We start from the raw sequence: 25,515 nt of genomic DNA on the forward strand, positions 1-25,515 counted from the left end.
TCTTCACATTGCAGGTGTGCGCGCGTGTCTCCCGATAGGTTCGGAGATACGCGCGCACAGCTGCAAAGTGAAGAATAGAATTAAAACATTAAAAACAGTGAACACAGGACCATTTAAGTGCAGAACACATTGAAAGAACAATATTCTTCACATTCCAGATGTTCCGAACATCTCCTAACTTAGCGGTAGACACGCGCGAACACCTGCAAAGTGAAGAATAGTGTTATTTCAATGTGTTCTTACAAGTAAAACATATGGAAACATGTGTAATATTTTTTTTTTACAATAAAAATACTTTTATTCAATTTATTTTATTAATTTACTGCTCGATCTCGAGCCGGCGAGATACTCGTCCGAGTAACGAGCCGGTCCGAGTATGCTAATACTCGACCGAGCAGTATACTCGGACGAGTATACTCGCTCATCTCTAATTGTCAGCCATGATTGCCAATTAACAGAAAGCATAGCACAAACAGCAAGAAATTGACTCTAACTAGTTAATATCAACTATAGTCTATCTATCTATCTATCTCATATCTATCTATGTATCTATGTATCTATGTATCTATCTATCTATCTATCTATCTATGTATCTATCTATCATCTATCTATCTATCTATAGATATTTCTAACTACTATCTATCTATTTACCTACTTTACCTTAGGAGCATTATGTCTTGATATCATGACACAATATGTTAATTCAGGGGGGTGGGGCTTATTTTGATCATGTGATCACTTGCCTGTGGTATATATACATCCTGTTCACCTATGTCACTTGGCTTGAAAAAGGCATGGAATCAAGCATTTTCACTTTCTTCACCTGACCATTGACGCCCTGGAGTGCTGCTTGTTTCTCGTATCTATCTATCTATCTATCTATCTATCTATCTATCTATCTATCTATCACTCTAGCTTTCTCTCCAACTATTCTTCTCTCTATCATCTATCTACCTACATACTATCTATCTACTTACCTCTATTCAATCTTTCTCTCTTTTCTTCTACCTACTATCTATCTATCTATCTATCTATCTATCTATCTATCTATCTATCTACCTATCTATCTCCTATCTATCTAATATGTATCTATCTCATATCTATCTATTTATCTATCTATCTATCTATCTATCTATCTATCTATCTAATATCTATCTATCTATCTATCTCCTATCTATCTAATATGTATCTATCTCATATCTATCTATCTATCTATCTAATATCTATCTATCTATCTATCTATCTATCTATCTATCTATCTATCTATCTATTATCTATCTATCTATCTATTATCTATCTATCTATCTATCTATCTATCTATCTACCTACTATCTATCTTCTGTAGAGACCTATATATTTGAGCTCATATTTACCCCTCTATTCTTTAATCCATCTTTCTACAGTATATATAGAGCGAGCACTTGTCTTTGTGTCCCTGTGTTTGGGGATTTGCGAGAAGATTACACAGACATAATTATTACGTGTCTCACACAAACTATTCTGAGAACTGTGTAGGTTTTATACATGGAGACAGATGAATGACAACCATGATCAATCTAATTACTGATCTTTCATTGTGACATTTTGGAGGACGCCTTTTTATGGCTGTTTTCTACATATTTGGCAGTTTCCTCTCTTTCTGAAATCAGAAAATGATTCAACAAACACACACAGATACATCTCTATAATCCAGAGTCAGTAGACTAGAAGGAGTGATATAACCCTTCACTGATTATTGGAAGTACCAATATCAGACAATTAAATTAACATGTAATTGGAGAGATCCTTTGGGAGAAGATGGAGCCTAATACCAATGTCTATAACAGGAGATAAACCGCTGTTATACTGTACTTGCTATTTTTGCTTTGTAAATTCATGTATTACCCATGAGATAACAAATCTGGAGAAGCTTTTCCAAAAAGTTGGCCTTCTTCCATTATGGTTCATCCAAAAATATGGGTAAAATGCCGGTACAACAGACTGTATGGATCCTATGGTAGAACAAACCGCACCATGACATGCAGAATAGGAGAGCACTTACGGAATATCAAGAAGAACGTAAAGGGGCATCCCCTATCCCGACACTTTGCAGAGAAGCATGCAGGTAGGGTAACAGGAGTAACAGTATTTGGTATAGAAAAGGTTAAACCCGATTGGAGAGGGGGAGATTATATTAATCAAACGCATTTTCGTTGGGTTTCCCAAATATTTCCGATTTACGCCAAATTGCCCCGGGATTTTGGAGCACGACATCGGATTGTGTGGCATCGGCGCCGGCTTTCATGTGACAGAAATAGGGAGGCGTGGCCGTCGGACAACCCGATGGATTTGGAAAAATGGCGGAATTTAAAAAAGAATTTGTGTCGCAAGATCAGCACTCACATACACCGGGACGAAGAAGGTGAACTCCGGCGGACCTCGGCGCAGCAGCGACACCTGCTGGATATCGGGCGCACGACCTTAGTGAATCCCGAAAGACCCGAATCAGCGTCGGCCAACGCGCCGTGGGATCGCGACTGGACAGGGTAAGTAAATGTGCCCCACTGATCGCAAATGTTAGCTATCTTCTTATATATACAGGTTTTTAATTCAGACTCACCAAATGTAATATACTTTTCAACATAGGAAGTTTTTTGGTTATTCCAGGTAATTTCCTGCATGCTTTATAAAAAAAAATAATCACACCTGGTACATCTAATTTATTGCAAGACGTTTCCATGTAATCAATTCAGAATCGAGTCAGAAATAAAGAACTTGTTCTGTCACACCCAGGCTGAAAGTATAATATATTTGCCATTAGGTAGAGATAACCTGGTGACTTGCAGTTAGTGTTGCAGTTATAAGCTGAAAATAATTCATAACTTGTATCAAGAAAATAGAAGATATAATAACAATGGAATTGTCATTTGTTACTTTGTATCACGGAGCAATAATTTATTTTACAGTTCAAAGAGAAATACAGAAGAAGAATAAATTCTAGAATATTCTTCATTTCATTTCCATGTCAAGTCTCTGTATTAAACACTGGGGCAACTTTGTTAAAAGTTTTGTGTTCGGGTGAGGCCGGCCCATGCATTTAACTGTATTATAACGTGTGACCATATTTTTCCGACTATAAGGTGCACCGGATAATAAGGCGCACCTGATTATAAGGATGAATGACCAGCAGGTGGCAGACCTGTGCACAGTTCAAGGCGTGTTGTCTATGAGTACGGTTCATATATAAGGCGCACCGGACTATAAGGTGCACCTTTGATTTCAGAGAAAATGAAAGGATTTTTTGTCCGCCTTATAATTCAAAAAATACAGTATTTTTCTGAATGGCTTAACCTATCCAAGTGATGGGGGGTGGATACATTATAAGAGGTACTGCATCGAGGAGTGTGTATTCTAAGTGTCTTCAATAGAGGTGCACAATGGCGGAGATGTGAATTGGAACATGTAAAGTCTTCTACATTAGTAGTATTTATTATTAGGTAAGGATGGACATGTCTGTTTCCCGCTAAGAGTTAGTCTAGATGTGCTTGGTATTTTTTAATGTCCCCCACATCATGGTTCACTGTAGGTCAAATCCGTAGGCAGCCATCTCTTGGAGTGGATGCCTTTGTAGTGTGGTAAAGTTTAATGGGGTCCACAAGTTCCATTGGAACATCCCTTGGGGACCTTAAGAGGGGAAGAAGGTAAAAAATAAACTGTACTTACCTTTCTTTCACTCTTCGTTTCTGTGGAACACCCACTAAAATGATCATTTACATCTCCAGTTGGAGCAGAAGCGTTGCTGAAGTGAGCACTAAGCCAATGCCAACAGTTCCAGCCTTGGGCTAAGCCTTTCTGTCCTTGGCCCTTGGCCCCTTATCTCCATAGACTTTTTTTAATGCATGGCTTTCGTCATGATACATGTCCCCCAGTGGGTGCAAGTTTAGAAAGTTCTGTCCATTCTTAGATTAAAGTGCTTAGTATCTCTGTCTATTCAACATCAAGATCATATTCTTGCCGGATCGATCGAGAATCCAATCTCAACAGCGGAAAATATCTGTATTAATTAGGTATGAAATGTCTCATATTAAGACTTCATGTTAAAGATTAACTGTTAATTATAGTCAAATGTAAAGCAGCTGTTCCCATGGCAGCACATCCATCCATTAGCGGCCGCATCATGGAAGACCTCGGGGTAACTGTATTAATTAAAAACTTTACATTACGCAGTAAAAAGGTAAATTGATGGAGAAATGTAATACTCTTCTCCGTGACCTGATCTCAGAGTCAGAATTTTTCAGCAATTATTAATTCGATTAATATGAATAATCCTCTTTAGGAAGTACAGTCTAATGATGTAATAGCCATTAAACTGAATTATATAGAACTTAATATGTGTACATCATGTATTCAACATTCAAAGTGGGACAAGACAGGACTGAGAGGGAAGATGTCCCTAAATCATTCACAATCATCTCCTCTGCACATGAAACTCAACTCTCTGTCATTGAGGAGATGGTGTATGGTGTGTCCAAACCGTAATGTTCGGGTCTGTACCCAAATAATTGAATTACCGTATATACTCGAGTATAAGCCGACCCGAGTATAAGCCGAGGCCCCTAATTTTACCACCAAAAACTGGGAAAACCTATTGACTCGAGTATAAGCCGAGGGTGGAAAATGCATTGGTCACAGCCTCCCAGTATATAGCCAGCAAGTCCCCAGTAGTACATAGCCAGCCAGCCCCCTTGAAGTATACAGCCTGCCAGCCCCCTTAAGTATACAGCCTGCCAGCCCCCTTAAGTATACAGCCTGCCAGCCCCCTTAAGTATACAGCCTTCCAGCCCCCTTAAGTATACAGCCTCCAGCCCCTTTAAGTATACAGCCTTCCAGCCCCCTTAAGTATACAGCCTCCAGCCCCTTTAAGTATACAGCCTCCAGCCCCCTTAAGTATACAGCCTCCAGCCCCCTTAAGTATACAGCCTCCAGCCCCTTTAAGTATACAGCCTCCAGCCCCCTTATGTATACATCCTTCAGCCCCCTTAAGTATATAGCCTCCAGCCCCCTTACGTATACAGCCTCCAGCCCCCTTATGTATGCAGCCTCCAGGCCCGTTCGCCAAGCACATTTAAAAAAAAACTTTCATACTCACCTACAGGCGGCTTCCTGATGCTCCGTTCCGCGTGGCTGGATTCCGGTCTCCGGTCTTCTCTTTGTTGTATCAGCCGGCAGACACGCATCCACGCGATCTGCCAGCTGGTGCACAATATCACATGGCGGTGTCGCCGCTGATGACGTCATCAGCGGCGACACCGTCATGTGATATTGTGCGCAGCCGGCAGATCGCGTGGATGCGTGTCTGCCAGCTGATACAACACAGAGAAGACCGGAGACCGAAGACCAGCTGCAGGGAAGACAGAAGAGGAGCCGCCGAACATCGGGAGCCACGCGGACCATCGGGCCTCCGGAGGGTGAGTATGGAATTTTTTTTTGTTTTATTGACTCGTGTATAAGCCGAGGGGAGGTTTTTCAGCACGTTTTTTGTGCTGAAAAACTCGGCTTATACACGAGTATATACGATAATAGTTTGGGCCCCAAACCCAGACATTAAAGAGGTGTTCCATATTCAGTAATTTAATGTTATTGTTTCTACAGGCAGTCCCCGGGTTACATACAAGATAGGGTCTGTAGGTTTGTTCTTAAGTTGAGTTTGTATGTAAGTCGGAACTGTATATTTTATCATTGTAATCCCAACCAGAACTTTTTTGGTCTCTGTGACAATTGGATTATAAAAATGTTGGGTTGTCATAAGAATCAATATCAACTCTAAAGCTTCATTACAGACGCCTGTGATAACTGTTACAACTGATTATTGTAGACTAGGACTAAAGTACAATAAATTACCAATATCCAGAGGTCTGTTTGTAACTAGGGGTCGTATGTAAGTCGAGTGTTCTTAAGTAGGGGACCACCTGTATATAAAAAGTTATACAACTTTCCCATATACTTTCTATATCAATTCCTCGTGGTTTTCTAGATCTCTGCTTGCTGCCCTTCTATAGGAAGCTTCTATGTTTACTTTGACTGGATAGAAATCTGACCATGGTCACACAGGTGCACTGCTTGTTATAACACACAGCTCTGATCACTCTCTGTGACATAACGAGCCGTGCATCTGTGTGACCATGGTCAGATTTCTGTCCACTAGAAGTAAACAATGACAGGATGACATTGGATAGGATGACAGCAAGCAGAGATCTAGAAAACAGTGAGGAATTGACACAGAAAGTATATTGGAAAATTGTATAACTTTTTATAGTAGAAACACTAACATTAATTTGCTGAAATGGGAACATCCCTTTAACTTTAGTCAGTTTGTGTCCAGCTGAACACCTTCGGAACTAGAAAGGGACAGTACATCCCTATTGGTCTTGACTTATAATTATAATTTGCATGATTCTTGTGTGCCATGTTAAGTAAGGGAGTAAGGCTGCTTTTACACTACAGTATGGGGGACGTATATACGGCTGACGTATATGCGACCAATATATGTCTCCCTTACACTTCTATGGGCTCGCGGCGCCCACCGTACCGCTCCGTAGCCCGGGAAAAGATAGGACACGTCCTATCTTTTCCCATATTACGGCGCCGCGGACATACATCGCTATGGAGAGGGGTGGGGGGGAGCTGCGCTCACCTCCTCCTCCTCCTCTTCCCACGCTGCCATGTGCCCGCCGTGCTACGGTGTGGCGGGCTCACGGCAGTGTGCATGTAGTCTAAGAGTAATGACAAACCGCACTGCGCATGTGCTGCAATAGTTGTTGGCACCCGGAATAGAACGTCCGGTGTATAGCTACTGCAAGAGATCTATTTGTGTCCCCAAAATCACCTTGAAGGCCTCTTTCACATGAGCATTTTTTACTTTGTTTCACTTATTCTATTGTAGTCAGAATTTCCTTTCTAGCCTCCACCTTTCCTGAGAAATCAATGTAATTATTTTTGGATCTCTACTGTTAAATGGGCGGAACCATGATCCAGCCCATCACCGCCCCTTTTGATTAATTAGCATATTGACTGTTGAAACTATACTAAGTTAGCTCTCTGTCAAAAAGGTGGTCCTGGGTGGGAGCACACAGCCTGGCTCCACCCATTTGACTCTGGAGAAGTGAAAATATTAACCCTTAGTGCTAAGCTATGGTAGGGGCTAGAGAAATTTTCTTAGCTATGCCAGAATGAATGGATCAATTCCTTTTTAATTATGAAATGTTAGGTAATGTCCAGGTATATTTAAAAAAAATACCTATCCTTTAAATCAAAGGCTGGCTATAGTTTATCCAGTATAACTCTACTAGTATTTTCTAAATCTGCACTAGCGGGATGAAACGCGAGTATCCTGCTCCATTCTAGGCTATGCAGATGTTACTGTGATCATTAACCCATAATGCCTCACACCCTCTGCCTAATGAAGACTCTACAGAAGCTTTAAAGCTCACACGTCTGTCCAACTATTTGCCGCAATTAATCTCCATGATACAACTAATTGCTGTAAAAATTATTTCCGATTTCAAAAAAACCATTATAAAAATAAATGATGTGAGATGGAAGTCTAGAAATCCTATTTGTATGCTTATCCCACTCATCTGTTACCATAGACCCAATTATGAAGATAAGGGTCTCATTAACTGATCCCTTTATGCTGTACATAGAGCAAACACTGTGCAGCTTCACTGGTCCGTGCCGGGGCTCATGAGCTCTGCTAATGTGATTTTTAAAAAAAAAGAAAATATTGCTTAAAGGGCAACTCCAGGAAATTCACTTTGATGGTCTAAACTTATGATGGGCTCCGAAACTTTAGAATTAATACCAAGTCCTAAGTATGATGTATTGTTTAAAGTACCATAGTCATTTATCTATATGGTGAAAGGACAACTTATGGGCCCACTGTGGAACCAAGTGGAACAAAGGTCCTAGATATGTAATTTAATAAATCAATGATACCTACTAATACATGTATTTGCCTCGATCCTTACATGCGGTCCAACGTGGTACCTTATTCATTGCTGACCTCATTTGGTATATAGACATTGCATTGATAGTGGTCTCGTCCCTTCCGAACCTATATATGCCAACAGACACAATGGTGCTACACTGGGAACAGAGATAAGGACCAAAGTATGTAAAAGTTCTTTATTATTTTGACACCACCTGTAAATGATAGTAAAATAGGCTAAAATTTTAACCTGTCTTTAAACATGTTCCACTGATACCTCTTTTCATGGGATGAGAGAAACCATACTTTCTCTTTTATTGATGTTGATTGTTCCAGTCATGGAGGCGTGGTGCTGCAGTATACAGTCAAACTACCCCACCCTCCTCACTAAGGGGTGATGAGCAAGGTTGATTTTTCTTCACCTAGCCACTCTTAATCCCAACCTTCCCAAGGGAGAGGTTAATGAAGCAGAGCCAAGTCACACAAAAGCTCTTCAGGTTCCAGCAAGGTATTGTGTAGCATTTCCTTCCCCTAATGACAGTCGCTGGGAAAGTAATGGAAGTTTTTCATGTCTGTAGTTGAATATTGGTAGAAGGTCCCTTAGTACTAATTCCATACTGGCAGCATGGTGGAAGCAGTGACACCTAACAATCAGGAACATGCAGACATTGCAGTACATGGAACAATGAATATGCAGGACTCACTCACTGTGATTGGACTCGCCTCAGGTGAGCTGAATAAAGGATAACAAACTGTTTTTTTTAACAGCCATGGAAAGGAACCATTAAGGGACAAAGACAATACTTTTTAATCATAAATGTATTATGATTTATTTATTTTGGGTGGGTTAATTTAAATGGCAGGTTCCCATTTAAGGAAACCGGACAGTTCAACAGTCACATATCAACTAAACATATGTCCTGCATTGTAAGCATGACTTTCCTTTAAAAAAATGTCCTAAATGCTTAAAAATCTTCATTTTTATGAAAATGAGCATTTTGGTGCACTATGGTTGGGGGCACAAGTCTGATACAACCTCTCTTGCTAGTTATACTACACAGCACCTCCCACTTAGCTGTAATTTACAATGTCCTGTTCCACTCTGGATAACTGGGCACCGAAGGGTGCTCCATATTGGATGACCACTACATTGTCTATAAAAATTCTAGTTTTCATATAAATTACAAAAGATTAATTTGTGTTCAAGGCTAGGATTCCCTCAAAGGGAACATGCTTATGATCAGGTTCAGCTCCTGGTTTCAGTGGGCCCCTGGGTGACAGAGCCTCAGTGGGCCCCTTTGCAGTGAACTCACATGGCACCATTCAAAATTCTGAAACAAAAACAGTCTCCTGTTCTAAAATATTTCCTAGTTAACATCGAAAAAAGGCCCCCCTCTTAGTTATTTTATATATGCTCCTCTCACACCCTATGGATGCATTAGATACAGCTCCACTCACTCCTATGGATTTATTTTGTACAGCCTTATTTGGACCCCTCAGAAGCTCTGGGCCCCGGCACTTGCCCAGGTATGTCCATTGCTGACACCGGCCCTGCTTATGATGTAAGACACTTCCCCTACAAGCCATATGTTTATCTACATGACCCAGGAGCTTACAAATCCCTATAAAAGTCCATGTCAGGAACTACTGTAATATAAAATTGTGTGCTCCCACAAAGGGTTAAATAAACATTTCCTCACAGTTTCTGATCAGTTGATAGAAGAGAATACATGAATGGACAATGAGTAGAATGAGATAAATTTTACACTCTATCTGCAACCAAAAACCAAAGTGAAATATTTTGCATTGGCTGCTCGTCCCGAATTGCCTGGCACCAAGGCACAAGCCCATCTCTGCCAATTCCAGCTACAACACTTCTGTATTAACAGATGGCAGTGCCCAGTGTCACCATGCCCCATCTGCTGGCAAAGATACTTTATTACAATGTGTTTCATTTAGAAATATGTTGCAATGAAATCCGTGTTTCAATAGAAGATTAAACTCTGTTGACCCCTCATTTATTTATTAGGGAGTCACATTGCCAGCAGATCCTTAGTATTCCAGATTACTGAACACGCTGGGCATACACTACGATTCTCTTTGCAGTCATTTCTTTTTGTATTAGCTGGCAGAAGTAAAATGGTTAAAGACGAATTCCAGGAATAAGCAGAATTCACATTCAAATGGGACATTAACCCCTAAGCAACCAGGCCCTTTTTGATTTTTTGTTTTTTATTTTTCACTCCCCACCCTCCAAAAATCCATAACTTTTTCATTTTTTCCATGTAAAGAGCTGTGTGACGGCTTATTTTCTGCGTAACAAATTGCGCTTCATTGTGACCATATTTAATATTCCATGCCCTGTACTGGAAAGCGGGAAAAATATTCTAAATGCATTGAAAATTGGTAAAAAAATTTCATTTTGTGGGCTCGGATTTTACGTCTTTCACTATGTTCCCTAAATGACAGGTCTACTTTATTCTTTAAGTCGGTGCGATTGCGGGGATAACACTTTTACACAGGTTTTATAATGTTTTCATACATTTACAAAAATTAAAACCTGTACAAAAAGTTCCTCACTTTACCATTTTCTGATGCTGATAACTATTTCCTACTTCAGTACACGGAGCTGGGTGTGGTGTCAGTTTTTGCGACTTTTGATGAGGTTCTCAATTTTACGGCCACTTCATCACTTTTTATCTTATTATATTTTGCAAAATGGCAAAAAAAAGTGGCATTTTCAACTTTGGGCACTATACAAACGACACAAATAATCGTCATTATATTTTGTTTATGATGAGTTTATGATTTTTACAGTTTGTTTATAGTTCTAGGGAACGTCAAGCCTCATTAAGGGGTTAAAATATAAGCTAAAATGTAATCAGTTGTTATTTCAAATGTTGCTCCCCTTAGCAGAAAAATGCTGCTGACATACAGTGTAATGAAGAATTAAAATACTATTGGTCCTTTAATCTGTCTGTTGATTTTGTCCCGGGTCACATGTCCACATCACATGTTTTGCACCTGGGACATGATTGACTGTAGTCAGTTGGTTGCAGTGCATCCATTATGGCCGGTGTTGTGGTATGGCCGGTGTTGTGGTGATGTGCAATATATATATACTGTCCTGCTCTGTTACCATAGTACAGATGTGTGTAACTGCCATCCCTTCATAACACCGGCCATATTGGCGCAACAGAGCAGGACAAATATATATATATATATATATATATATATATATATATATATATATATATATTATACAATCTATCGGAAATAGGACCCTTACTTATTACTAATATTAATTAAAGTATTGGCAATGAGTCAAGTGTTAAATTAACACTTAAAGCATAACAGTCATTAGAGATCATTTTTTATGCGCGAGGGGGATGTGGTGAACATTTTTCTAATATACATTCATTAACAAATTCTGCTTAGTTTGAAAAAAAGAGAAAAAAAATCAAGCTGCTTCCTCCCATAGAGATGCATATTCCAGCCTGTACAGTGTGTCTACGGAGGGTGCATGAGCTCACATCTAAGCTCACTGTGTGTATTTAAACAACTCTGGCCATGAGGATCCACCCTTTTACTTACCACCATGATTCTACCTATAAAGGTAGATGTAAGCGCCGTAGATGTAACGGTAGGAGGAGAAAAGAGACTACTGGGGCGTGGAGTAGCCGCAACGTGTGGCCTCATGTCCGGCTACTCCACACCCCAGTAGCCGCTTATCAAAATTTACATATTAGCCTAATAAAGTTTTCTAAAAGATAGCCGGGAAGTGAGGATTGGCTCTAAAAAGGGCTATCCTCATGTCCCATACATCCACCTACCACCCATTCTACCTTTATAGGTAGAATCATGGTGGTAGGTGCCCTTTCAGCTTGATGTTTCAATATAGTGCTCACAGCATACTACAGCTAGGGCGAGAGCAGGAAGAGTTAACACTCACTCACAGCTGTGTAACAAACAGGAGAGGAGAGACCTGCCTTCAATCCTGTAGACAGATTTGCCATAGCAACGTAACATTGTAAACAATGGGCACTTTGCAGTCTGTTTCTTTACAAGCTAAGCAGAATCTCGTAATAAAGTATATTAAAAGAATGTTTACAACACTACCCCCTACACAATATCAAGAAATATGTGAAAAGACGGTTACCCTTTAAGCATATTGATAGGTGCCAAGAGGAGTGAGGAATATTTGTGTTGCGTTTGCTGAGCAACGTACAAATATTGGGTCTCAAATAAAAAATAAACTGCAAAAATTTTTTAAATATAAAACATTCACACATATCCACGGATTAACTTTATTTTGAAAATCTGGAGCCCATGTTTACTTTATTTTATGAAATATATCTCTTCATGCAAAAGATAAATCATCACAATGGGGCACATTTACTAAGGGTCCACTTATCCCGATTCTGTTGGGTTTTCCTGAATATTTCCATTTTGCGCCATTTTGCATTGAATTGCCCCGGGTTTTTGGCGCACGCGATCGGATTGTGGCGCATCGGCGCTGGCTTGCACTCAACAGAAATTGTGGGGCGTGGCCATCGGATAACCCGAAGGATTCGGAAACACCACGGAATTTAAAAAACGAAATGTGTCGCAAGATCAAGCAATTACATGCATCGGGAAGAAGAAGGTGAACGCCGGCGGACCTAGGCGCAGCAGCGACACCTGTAGGAAATTGGATGCTCGACCTTAGTGAATCGCGCTGGACCATACTCCTCGTCGGACAAAGCTGCGCGGGATCGCGTCAGGACCAGGTAAGTAAATGTGCCCCATTATTTCTAGTTCTGATTAGATTAAGATGAGTTCTTAAAAGTAGGGATGTGTAATCACCATACTGCTGTGTGTGTTGTTATATTCCAAGATTGTAGCAGGACTTGGCATGCTGGTTTGTGAGACTTCTACACTGAACACTCCACAGTCCCTCCCCTCTTCTCTAGAGCCAGCTTTTGGTTGGATATTACAGCAAAGGTGCCTGAGGAACAGTTTGGATAGAGAGATCTTAGAAAACTGTAGTGTGAGGAGACTTTACAATTGCTCTGTTATCTATTAACTAGGGGTGCGCTGTCCCTTTCCCTTTATATTCTTCAACCATATGTAAACGGTCAGAGAGGCTGATACCCATACAGGGTAATACCTATACAATATAAAAAACATTTTGGAAAAAAAAACAGATTGCCTAATTGCTCCATTCTGAATCCAAAAGCTTCTTCATGCTTTGGATCGGCAGAGCTGTGTAAGGATTCCTTTTTGCAGGACAGGTTGATGTTTTCATTTATAACATTTTGGGGATATGGTTATTTACATATTTTTTATGTTACTGTGTTCACCAATGAGTGTAATCATTTCTATATCTTTAAATTGGAACACAGCGATACCTGATATGTTTATACCTGACATGTTAACTACTTTATTTAGGCTCCCTAGGGTAATTGAACCCTAAGGGGGTCTGATTGCTGATAAAGTATACTGCAATACTAACTGCAGTATGTTGGCAATTTAGTGAATCTTTATTACTTTTCTCTCAATGACTGGTCTGGAAGTCTCATAGAGACAAGGGGCGTTCATAGTAGTGGTGACTGCATGGGGCCAATGATCTGAGCCGTGCATGTGCCACAACCATTTAGCTTTGCCTGCACCACTCAAACAGTTTACACCCGTAATCTGTGGCAGGACCATTCGTTGCGGTTAGTGGTGGGTGTTTGGTGCATAATAGAGTCTGTGAGCCCTCTCCATGCACCTAAAACACCACTAGGATTGTCATTAAGAGGTTAAAATTGACAATTCAATTCCAGATTTAGTTTCTATTGGCAACAAAGATTTGACTTGCAGGCGATGGGTTCACTAACCTGAGGATAATACAGGTCTGTGTGTGAGCAGTGGTGATATACCCCATCTGTGTGAGTCCTACTTGATCTGGGATTGTCATTACCGCGCTGGACTCAATATGGAACGGTCAGTTAACCAATACATTACTTTCCAGTGATGACTTCTTGCCAGCTGCTCTGTGATCTATTATTCAATGCGAGGAGATTATGTGATTTACTTTCAGAAATGCAACGGCTTCTGGGACATGAGTTGAATAGTAATAATGGCTCCGAAATTCACAAATAATCTCCATGTAAATAAATGTATCAAGTCAATAAACAAACTTGGAAATAATTCCTGCTGTTTCATATGAATACGGCTAAATGCCTTTGTCGCTCGGCGTACTGATCCCAGGCAGAAACAAACATATAATCAACATAGAAAAGCGCAAAGCATTGTGCGGTCATACGTAGATTTCTTTCATTCCACTCAACCTCCCGGTAATAAAAGGTCATATTTACTAGAACAGTAGAATAAAAAAAATGCAAAAATCTAGACGCCTCCTACACTTGCCTGAAAAGCTGAAGGCTACAATTAATGAAAATGTGAGTTTAAAGTGTTCTTACTCTTAAAGGAAACCTACCATTTGATTTGATGCATTATGAAGCAAACATACCTTGAGAATGCTGTAGTTACACTGATGCAGAAACATATCTTGTTTAATCCCTGAGCCAAGGGCTTTTGCTGAAAAAACAATTATCATAATTTTATAATAGTTTTTTCAGCAAATCTACTTGGCTCAGGGATTAAACAAGATATGTTTCTGCATCAGTGTAGCTACAGTATTCTCAAGGTATGTTTGCTTCACAATGCATCAAATCAAATGGTAGCTTTGCTTTAAAGGATATCTACCATCAGATTCCCTTATGGTAGATGATAAAGTCCTGCTTTCCAGAATCTGATTTCAGTATAGACAGCATAGTGCAGCCAACACCCACCACGTAAGAAGGGTGTCATCCCGCGAGCACTAAGGGGTTAAACATAAGACAACTGCATAGTGTCTAAGGAAAGAATTGTATCTTCTACTGGCATGTTGCATTGGTTGCATTGTCACTCCCCATGGAGTTCCCATCAGGGAACAACAATCAGTTCCCATGGCAGCCTGGAGTCTTTATGTGACTCCAGGACTTGTCATTGGGAAGGATTTATAACAAATTCTTCATATTCTGCAAAATTGTAGTATTGCAGTATATGGTGGGAATGATCAAATCCTGAAGAGTTAAAGTACTCTTGAGGATCTAAAAAGTAGTAAAAAGAAAGTAAAAAAAAGGAAAAAATGAAAACAAAAATGTCTTCATCCACCAGGATGACGGATTGTAAACCAAACACACTGACATACTGGTGTGGATCTGCTCTTCTTTTAGCTTTTAATGCCATTATTTTTATACAACAAGGCTTTAAAATTATGCAACTGAACCTGAGGGGCTCCAGGCTCCATAGCTGTTAATGTAAGTGTGCTTGGTTTACAATCCTTCCTGGGGGTAGATTTCCTTTGAGGGGTTAAAATTATTAGGTTAGAATCTTATTATTAACACAGTGGGAGGAATTTTTTAAGACTGGCATTTTAATCCTGTTTAATTCGCCCCCTTGGTGCCTGGCACATTGCCCCTTCGCCTCTTAGCAGATGTAGGTGCAGTCTCCAGGTGCAAGACTTTTTGACCTGCTCTTACATTTGTCCCAGATATCAATCTGACAACTCTGAGGCATGACTATTGGGTAGAAGGGGTTGAACACTTCCGAATCGTTTTGATTGAGTCAAGAGCCCAGCAAATGCACACAGAAGCTGGGATGAAGTTCTGCACTGGAACCAGGAGTAAAAGGCATCAGACCCCTAGGGATATTTCGGAACCCAACTGTAATACCAGCGCTTGTGGTATTCTTCAAATTGTCTTTGTCTATAACAGTCTTAGAGTAATATGCAAACGGGATATTTTACGAGGAATTTCTAATAGCTCAACAACTTATCATATGCAGTGTGCTTGAGTCACGAAGTTTAAAATATATGATGCAATAAGTAATAATAATAACACGTATTGATTCAGTAAAAGGCAGTCCCCGGGTTACGAAGATAGGTTCTTTAGGTTTGAACTTAAGTTGAATTTGTATGTAAGTTGGAACTGTTTTATAATTGTTGCTCTAGACCAAATAAAAATTTTGTCCCAGTGACAATTGGATTTTCAAAAATTTTTGCTGTAATGGAACCCAGGATTATCAATAAAACTTCATTACAGACACCTTACAGCTGATCATTGCAGTCTGGAAGATCTTCACCAGAGGTCACAGTGGGCAGAGAGGTCCGTCTGTAACTAGGGGTCGTCTGTAAGTCGGGTGTCCTTAAAGGAAACCTACCATTTAGAATGGCAGGGGTAAGCAGTAAGTACCGAGCACCAGCTCAGGGTGAGCTTGTGCCGGTACTTACTTTCGTTAGTCTTATAAACCGCTGTATCGCGGTTTTAACACTTTTTAAACTTTAGAGCAGAAGAGGCTACATAGGAAATACCGGAGATGTTGCGCGAGCCCAGTCGCGCGCAGCGCCGAAGCCTCTTCTGCTCTAAAGTTTAAAAATTGTTAAAACCGCGATACAGCGGTTAATAACACTAACGAAAGTAAGTACCGGCACCAGCTCACCCTGAGCTGGTGCTCTGTACTTACTGCTTACCAATGCCATTCTAACTGGTAGGTTTCCTTTAAGTTGGGGGCCGCCTGTACTTATAAAATCATATAATGCCAAGAGAAGAGCAAGGACACATCTGTATGAGAAAGCCATGTTACAGATCAAGACTCGGGAGCTTTCGATGTCTTAGCCATGTATCTAACCAAACAGACTGAGCAAAACAAAGTAGATTGTCCACGTTCTGGTCTGGTCCCACCACCTGGGGAACACGTAGCTCTTTAATTTGCTTAGAAAAGGCAATAAAGGTTTGTATTTATTGGTTGGATCTTCTTTTTTTTAAGAAATGCTCAACCAAGCCAAGAAGATGATCATAAATAGTCGTAAAACAAGAGTGAGGTTCAGGTTGGCTTCTTGTACATCACAGTGAAGGACATGAATGGCAGCATAGTCTCTATTCTCCTAGTTACTGTCAATGAATTGGGGTGGTAATTTATTCTAGAGGAGCTCATCTCGAGAAAGATGTTTCAAGTGTTCCATGGCATGATGGCAGCTTGACAAGCACCTCTGCCTTATCACCCGTATTCTCAAAATGTTACATTAATGTAAGATTATGGTTTCATTTTTCATCAAAAGAAGCCTTTGTAGTGGGTTTGGGCATTAACTACTTTTTCTTTTTCTTGGTTAAATCCTGAGGGATTCTTAAAACATTTAAAGCTTTGGTTTGAAGGAACGATTAATGAGGACTAAGAATTACAGAAAAGGAAAGGAATGATGACTCGAGACAGAGAGAAATGATATTATTAACGGCTATATCTGCCAGACTAGTGAGATAGGACTATGATATGATGGTATTAAAGGAATCTAGTTATGTGATCTTAAAGGGGGTTTCTCAGTCATAAAAAGTGGTCAAATTTTATAAAGAAATAGCTGATACTTACCGGTGAAATCCACCACCACTATCGGGCTCTGTTTGTTACTTGTTATGGGGGCAAATGGCTGAGTGGTCTCGGAACACATAGCTATTTGACTGTAGTTATCTATATATAGGGGGAGATGTATCAGAAGACACTTCTGATAAATCACCCACAGAGAGTAAAGTGGACACAAGATTTAACCCAACCCAAATCCTGAAATGAAAACACTTGCAAAAACACTGGTCTATGTGTTATACAATAACAGTTTTTCTCTCTAAGTTAAAATTTTTTGACTCTGGTCCCTTAGCATTAAAAAAATTAAATGAAAAAAGAAAATTGAGTTAAAGTGCTGCCCGGTCTGCACAGAGGAGGCTTTTCAGAAATGCAATTCTAAAAAATTGTTTGTGGCATGGAACAAAATGCTACCCTCAAGAAACCATAAATTGTATACAGAGAATAAACTACATTTTAAATTGAGTGACGTGCAAACTCTTTGGGGCTTATTTACTAAGGGTCCGCGGATCGCACTTTCATCAGATTTTAGAATTTTTTGGGATGTGCACCCCTGTGACAGGTATTTAACTGGGGATTGTGTCGCACGCAATCAGAGTGTGGCACAATTGCGCTGGCTTTCATGCGACAGAAATTAGGGGGCGGGACTTTGGACCATCCGACTGATTTGGACTGAGCGGGATTTAATATTCAAATTGTGTCGCAAGCAATGCACTTACATGCACCAGAAAGATGAAGGTGAACTCCGGCGGACCTGAGCGGGGAAGTGACACATACAGGATATCGGCCGCACGATCTCAGTGAATTGCGACACAGTGCATTGACGTCAGAAAAGCGGGTGAACTCTTTTGGCCGGGTAAATTTGCCCCTTTATGAAGGTTTTCATAAATGCTGGTGCCAAGTACATTGTATTTTTGGCACTTTTTGTTAGGTCTATAACCAATTGTTAGATTAAGGATAGAGCAACATAACAAAATGATAATCTTTTAACGTGGGTAATGTTTCAAAAAGATCTCTTATTTATTGAATTTATTTTTTATTTTTAAGAATTTTTTATACACTGGGCTGATGCATTTAGACCAGTGTTTGTGCGCATGACTTGCTAATTGGTGGTGCAGGTGGAGAAAATGGTAAAACTGTGACGCCGATTAATAATTCTCCTGCACTACACATGCTGGAATTGAAATCTTCTCCAGCTATAGTAGATTCTGAATTCCAAAGTGTCTCCACCCTAGCCTACCTTTTTGTAAGGTGGTGGTTGGGGCACAAAAGGGCCAAAAAGGCCACAATGTTAAAGTTGTGCTATAGAAATTGCGGCATTTTGAGCTGTTGATCTGTGTGGAAGCAGGGACTCCTTGCATCATATATGTTTAGTGCACTTAATGAAACTTAATAACAAATTGTAAACAATTATGGGGGATACCATGCAGAATTAAACTGTCTAGTCTAATATATAATATGTTTAAATGGCCATATTGGCTCCTATGTCCTCACTCAAAAACCAAGCCTTGGTTCAGTTGACTAGAATACAATACCTATTGTATTCCAAACTTGGGAAAAAATTGAAGCCAAGGTGCAATATAACATTGAAAACTTTATTGTATATATATAATAAAAACATCTTAAAAGGACCACAAACAGTATGAAGCAGACAGTAAGTAACCCCCGTAAAAATATCTCCTAAAGAATATGTATATTTGTTAAAAAAAAATCCTTAATCTAGTAAACCTAGTGAAGGATGATCGGCATCAGACGAAGGCTAGGTATAGCCGAAACGCACGTCGGGGACAGTGTTACCTCCTCTACTCCTGTGCTATTACTTGTGACATGGGTGACTTTTACTTATTGTAGTTCCAACTTTGGGTATAATGCTGGGCCTGCCTTATTTGTAAAAATGTGCTATCAGTCCTGTTGTATGAACAACTATACATTTACTAATTTGCACTTTTGGAGATATTTTTCCGGGGGTAACTTACTGATTTCTTCACACTGTTTGTTGTCTTTTTAAGATGTTTTTATAATATGTATACAATAAAGTTTATTTCATTTAATATTGTACCTTGGCTTTTTTTTCATTTTAAAAGTTTTATTGATGTTTCACAAGGTACATTATTCAAATATGCGGTAACATTCACATACGTCAATACTGTACTTGAACTTGTGGACTCCTCATCATTTACAATACAAACATCTATACATAGCATTTTCTTACATCAGAATGGGTGGAAAACTGTTTAAAAAAAACAAAAAACACAATATATTACTTTACTTTACTTTAATATATTACCTTTCATTGACACCAATGAAAATTATTTCAAACCAGATGCATATGAAACAACATGGCTGCTTTGTTCCAGAAACCACAATAACCTGGTGCCAAACTGTCCGGTCCAGCAACCAGGCTCCATCGACCCCAATGAGGGAATATGGCATATAAGCTTTACAAAAGCATGGCAGAGTTTTTAAAAGACACATCTTTTAATTTTTGGAATATACCGGTACTTTAAAATTATATTAAAGCAACTTTTTTTTCCCTGCTAGAGGTTTTATATATTGTGAAATAATTCTGTAATTTCTAAATATGAATCTTCTATGAATGAAACAAATGTGAGTTATGCTCTGGATTTCTCATATTCTTAGGATGATCTCCACAGGACGCCATTAAAGAAGACCAGAGCTTGACAACAGACAAAAAACAAATGAGCGTTCCGCTCTGCCCTGTCTAATTAAAATGTGTCTGCAATATATGACTCTCAGCAGGCATTGTACTAACTCAGTGATAGAGCACTAACTCCATTCTCTTCTGTGTAGAGACAACCACATGTCACCTTTGAGTCTTCCAGGACAAGCCAGTAAAAATGTATTACCTAAGCCAGGCAATATTACTCGTATTCATCAAGGCTGAATTGAATTTAAGGAGCCTTAGCAAATCTTTCCAGCATATTCACTAATTATGGTTCAGCACGTTCTAACAAATTTTCTCTTCTCCCATGATTGGATGGATAGCCAGGTCGAGGAAGAGTTGTGGTTGTCTCAAACTTCTAACATTAAGGGATTATGGAGGCCACTGTGCTCTTAGGAACCTTGAGTGCTGCAGAAATTATTTTGTAACCTTGGCCAGCAGGCATTGTATTAACTCATAGAGCCGCGACTCCATTCTCCTCTGCATACAGACGACCACATGTCAAAGTTAGTGGAAGCCATTTTCAAGTCTCTCCAGAGATGCTAAGGTGTTTAGGTCCGTGCTCTGGCTGGTCCATTCAGGAATGGTCACAGAGATGTTCTGAAGCCTCTGCTGTGATATTTTAGCTGTACTTGGGGTCATTGTCTTCTTGGAAGGTTCGGCCCAGTCTGAAGTCCAGGGCACTCTGGAAGAGGTTTTTATCCAGGATATCTCTGTATTTGGCTGCATTCATCTTTCTTTCCATTACATCCACTGGTCCTGTCTCTGCCCCATAGCCTGGTGCTACCACCACCATGTGTCACTGCTAGGATTGCATTTGGCAGGTGATGAGCAGTTCCTATTTTTCTCCACCGCTTAGAATTAACACCAAAAAATTCCATCTACATCTCATCAGACCAGAGAATACTATTTCTCATAGTCTGGGAGTCCATGTGTTTTTTTTACAAACTGTATGTGGCTTTCATATGTCTCCCACTGAGGAGAGGCTTCTGTCGTCACACTCTGCCATAAAGCCCCGACTACTGGAGGCTGCATTGATCCCATCTCCCTACTGCATCTCTGGAGTTCAGCCACAGTGATCTTGGGGTTGTGGTTGTCTCAAACTTCTTACATTAAGGGATTACGGAGGCCACTGTGCTCTTAAAGATGAGCTGTCATCCTAATACTCTATCTAGGAGTTGCTTACTAAAGTAAGCAGCTTTCTAGCTCTACCCCAGGTGTAGCATTGTTGCTAGCTTTATTGGAACCTGCACTACATAGCGTTGTGAACTCCTACCACAGTCTGGCGTATTCATGAGGGGGCAGTCCGAGGCACTTCCCTCTCCTTAGCTTCTCCCCTTCCACACCATAGACCGATGGTCCAGTGGAGAAGCCATAGTGCAGTGTTTGCTAGCTTTATCGGAAGGTGAATATTAATCTAAATTAATATTTTGAATTAAACACAATTATTGTGGAAAGATGAAGTTGAAGATGTGTTGTCCATGCACAATTGATGAAAAAAGACCTCCATGTAATAAAAGCAGGGTGGTTAGTGTCAAATAAATGAAAATATTATAAAAATATGATCTGACCAATTTCAAGGATGTTGTAAAATGAATCCAAATTCAATATCCATGTAAAGGTCTTGTGAAGGTAATTTTTTAAAAAAAAATATTTTCTTTTTCCTCTACAGCAAAATTTTGTGGTGATCCTGGAATACCTGCAAATGGCAAACGGGAAGGAAAAAGCTTTATCTTTCAGTCAGAAGTATCTTTTGTTTGCAATTCACACTATATTTTGGTTGGTTCTGGCACTAGGATATGTCAAGCAGATGGAACCTGGAGCGGCTCACCCCCACGATGTATAGGTAACACTAGGCAACTGCCTTTTTAAAATACCTGTTATTCTTAAATATTGTAGAGTAATACCCTTTCTTGCTCATCTTTATAGAACCTACCTTGACCTCTTGTGTCAACCCAGGGACACCACGTCATGGATTCCAAAATAATACTTATGGTTACCAGGTAAAATATTAAATAATAATTAATTATAAATTAAAATAAATAATAAAATGTTGTGGTGGAATATTTTGCCATTTTATGGATTGACACTTTCTTTGAAGATGGCGTTGTAGGTGCTAATCGACAAGATTCAGTTTCTACAAGCTCTAGTGATTTTCTTTTTGGATGTTGCATCGATCAGAAATGTAGCATTTAAATTGACCTATAAAAAACTTCCTGGGTCGATTTATCTTTAGGGCAATTTTCAAACTGAGTTTTACTACAAAGGTCCAATTTATTAAATGGCCCACATTTGATAAATGTCCATAAGTCTGTTCTGAAATGTGACTCTACACCCTATGCCACCCATGTCCTGGCGGGAGCTTGCAACAATTTTTGCACCATTTTAAGTAGTCACATTGATAAATATGGTATATGCATGTTACCCATCCCCACCCACATTCTTAAAGTGGAATGTTAGCTGGCAAACTTCCATCATGTTTAGCCCAATTTTAAAACTTTTTACATGTACAGAGCCAATTAAATTACCCTTACTGTTTTCATCCTTTAATAAATGGATCTGGACTTCACAGACAAAGGGTAACAAGTCTCTGAATGGTCCCAGCACTATTACCTGATAGTCCAGGTGGCTCAGAAGATGCTGATAAAATGAAAAAGTCAAGGTCAGGGCAGATGGAATTCAGGCAGGGTTAAGTTAGGTTTCTAGATTTCAATTGGGTAGGAGACCTTTTTAACCAGTGTCAGTACGGGACCAATCAGGAGCACTTTTTTTACTTTGATGTATTGACCCTTTAAATCTCCGACCCGTAGTAGAAAGGTGGGTATGAGCAGGCATTACCTCACAATTATTTTGCCAAGTTTATATGACAATCCATGTCTACCAGACCCATGAAAAACATTTGAACACCTACACTGTTTCACCTTTAACCATCAAATTTTCCATCCTTCAGGTTTGTAATATATGTAAATGTTCTGCTTTGAACTTTCAGGTTGGAAGAGTTGTTCAATTCTCGTGCAAAAAGGGATATCTCTTACATGGATCCACCTCTCGTACCTGTCTTCCGGACTTGACATGGAGTGGCATGCCGACCGAGTGCACTCGTAAGTTTTGGGAATGGGTTTTAATTCTTAGAATTTTTTATATATTAGATTTTGGTGATGCCAACTCTACAAGTATCACCAACTAAAGCCCGAAATAATTTGCTGCTCAGTTTCCCACCAAGGTCCTGATTGGACATAGTATATTGATAAAGTCGATAAAATGTTTTAGATGAACAAAAGAAAACCTTTCATTAGCTTTTACCCCACTAGACTACCATCCTCATGAGGTAGGGAATGAAATATCCTTTCTAGCAATGCTTATTTTATGTTTTAAAAAATATTTAAAAACTTTCCTCCAAGGTCTTTGTAATATGAAAAGACTCAGTTCTTGCTAGAAGGGGAGCTTCACTTCGGACAAACCTATCTTGGATTTTGTAGCGTCTAGTACCACGCTGTTAGTGTCTTTTTAAGTTGCGATTCTAGTTCCTACAAAACCAGAAATGCAGTTCAAGTTTACCTTTGAAAAATGCTCATCTTTAAAACTACACCAGACCCTGATTCGCACTACTATAGAAACATAGATATGGCCATCTGAAGTGATGTTCAGATGTATCCTCTCATGGTCAGCCGTTTGAGGTACAAAAGTCACTCACTTCAGCTTTATTTATAATGACTTGGGCAATTTATTTTTGTTGGTGAATAAAAAAGAGAGTACTAAAAAAGATATGACCTACCCCATCTGAGGGATATGTTAGTTTAGTGGTGTTAAGCTGGTGATTTGTATCTTTTAAAGTATCATACTTTATCTAACCAACTAGGGAAAACAGGTCAACTATAAATGGATTTTTCTGATTTTATCCATAAATATTTTTAAACATATGGAAACCATGGAAACATTAAGAGATGTTTTATTTCTCAGTTCAGGAGTTCAAGCAGAAATACATAATTTTTTACATGCTAGGTAGATGGTGTACTTGTCTTAGCTGCTTATTACACGATTTTATGTCACTAAAGCAATTTACAAACATTTCAACGTTGAGCGATCACGATATAGACCACAGCCTAAAATTATTCCACACCTGCAGTAGGCAGATTTTTTGGTAGTTATTAAAATACTTTCTTTAGCTTTTGCCTATTGTAGTGTCTTGGTCATGACTGCTGTGCTGGACCCCTTTTCAATGGATCCATATAAGTTCTGATGGGTTACTTTTGACTAATATTAATTCATTTATTAAAAATATTTTCTTTAATTTTACATACATCCAACATAACTTATTAGTTCATTTATCTCTTTGTTTCGATTGATCCTTTTGGGTCTTAATTAGAGATGAGCGAGTATACTCGTCCGAGTATACTGCTCGGTCGAGTATTAGCATACTCGGACCGGCTCGTTACTCGGACGAGTATCTCGCCGGCTCGAGATCGAGCAGTAAATTAATAAAATAAATTGAATAAAAGTATTTTTATTGTAAAAAAAAAATATTACACATGTTTGCAGATGTTTTCCTTGTAAGAACACATTGAAATAACACTATTCTTCACTTTCCAGGTGTTCGCGCGTGTCTTCCGGTAGGTTCGGAGATGTTCGGAACATCTGGAATGTGAAGAATATTGTTCTTTCAATGTGTTCTGCACTTAAATGGTCCTGTATTCACTGTTTTTAATATTTTAATTCTATTCTTCACTTTGCAGCTGTGCGCGCGTATCTCCGAACCTATCGGGAGACACGCGAGCACACCTGCAAAGTGAAGAATAGAATTAAAACATTAAAAACAGTGAATACAGGACCATTTAAGTGCAGAACACATTGAAAGAACACTATTCTTTACATTCCAGATGTTCGTGCACATCTCCTAACTTAGCGGGAGACACGCGCGAACACCTGCAAAGTGAAGAATAGTGTTATTTCAATGTGTTCTTACAAGTAAAACATCTGCAAACATCTGGAATTTTTTTTTTGCACTGTTCTTTTACTGTTCAGTTTTATTTAAAAAATGCTCGGGTCTCCCATTGACTTCAATGGGGCTCGTTATTCGAGACGAGCACTCGAGCATCTGGAAAAGTTTGTCTCGAATAACGAGCACCCGAGCATTTTAGTGCTCGCTCATCTCTAGTCTTAATACATACAAGATTTAAAGGGGCTAAAGTACCAAACCCAGTTTTAATTTTATATGAATTCTGTCTGGGTTTGGGTTTGGCACAATTCCAGACTCCATTGTGTGAATGGCACAACAGCTTTATATCCTTTTGGTCTTAAATTACATTTAGACTATGAAATATTTAAGGCTTTTTGTTTGCAGGGAGCTTGGACATGCCCCATCCTCCTCAATGCTCTCTCCTGAATCAGTGATAAATCTAACTTTCTGCTACCTAAGAAATACTATAGAACAGCAACCCCACTTCCT

The 25,515-nt window shown here is 39.4% G+C and overlaps 1 protein-coding gene across 6 annotated transcripts in view; it reads left to right on the forward strand.

The window, feature by feature from the left end:
• CSMD3 (CUB and Sushi multiple domains 3) overlaps window positions 1–25,515 on the forward strand; it is an 804,446-nt gene that overhangs the window by 758,549 nt on the left and 20,382 nt on the right. For all 6 annotated transcript variants that reach the window (XM_072151297.1, XM_072151299.1, XM_072151298.1 and 3 more), the window contains 3 exons: window positions 21,742–21,915; window positions 21,999–22,072; window positions 23,059–23,170. In XM_072151297.1, coding sequence (XP_072007398.1) covers window positions 21,742–21,915; window positions 21,999–22,072; window positions 23,059–23,170 — 360 coding nt within the window. The remainder of the gene's footprint in view (window positions 1–21,741; window positions 21,916–21,998; window positions 22,073–23,058; window positions 23,171–25,515) is intronic.

Source organism: Engystomops pustulosus, chromosome 5 (genome assembly GCF_040894005.1).
Source record: "Engystomops pustulosus chromosome 5, aEngPut4.maternal, whole genome shotgun sequence".
In the NCBI taxonomy this organism is placed as follows: Eukaryota; Metazoa; Chordata; class Amphibia; order Anura; family Leptodactylidae; genus Engystomops; species Engystomops pustulosus.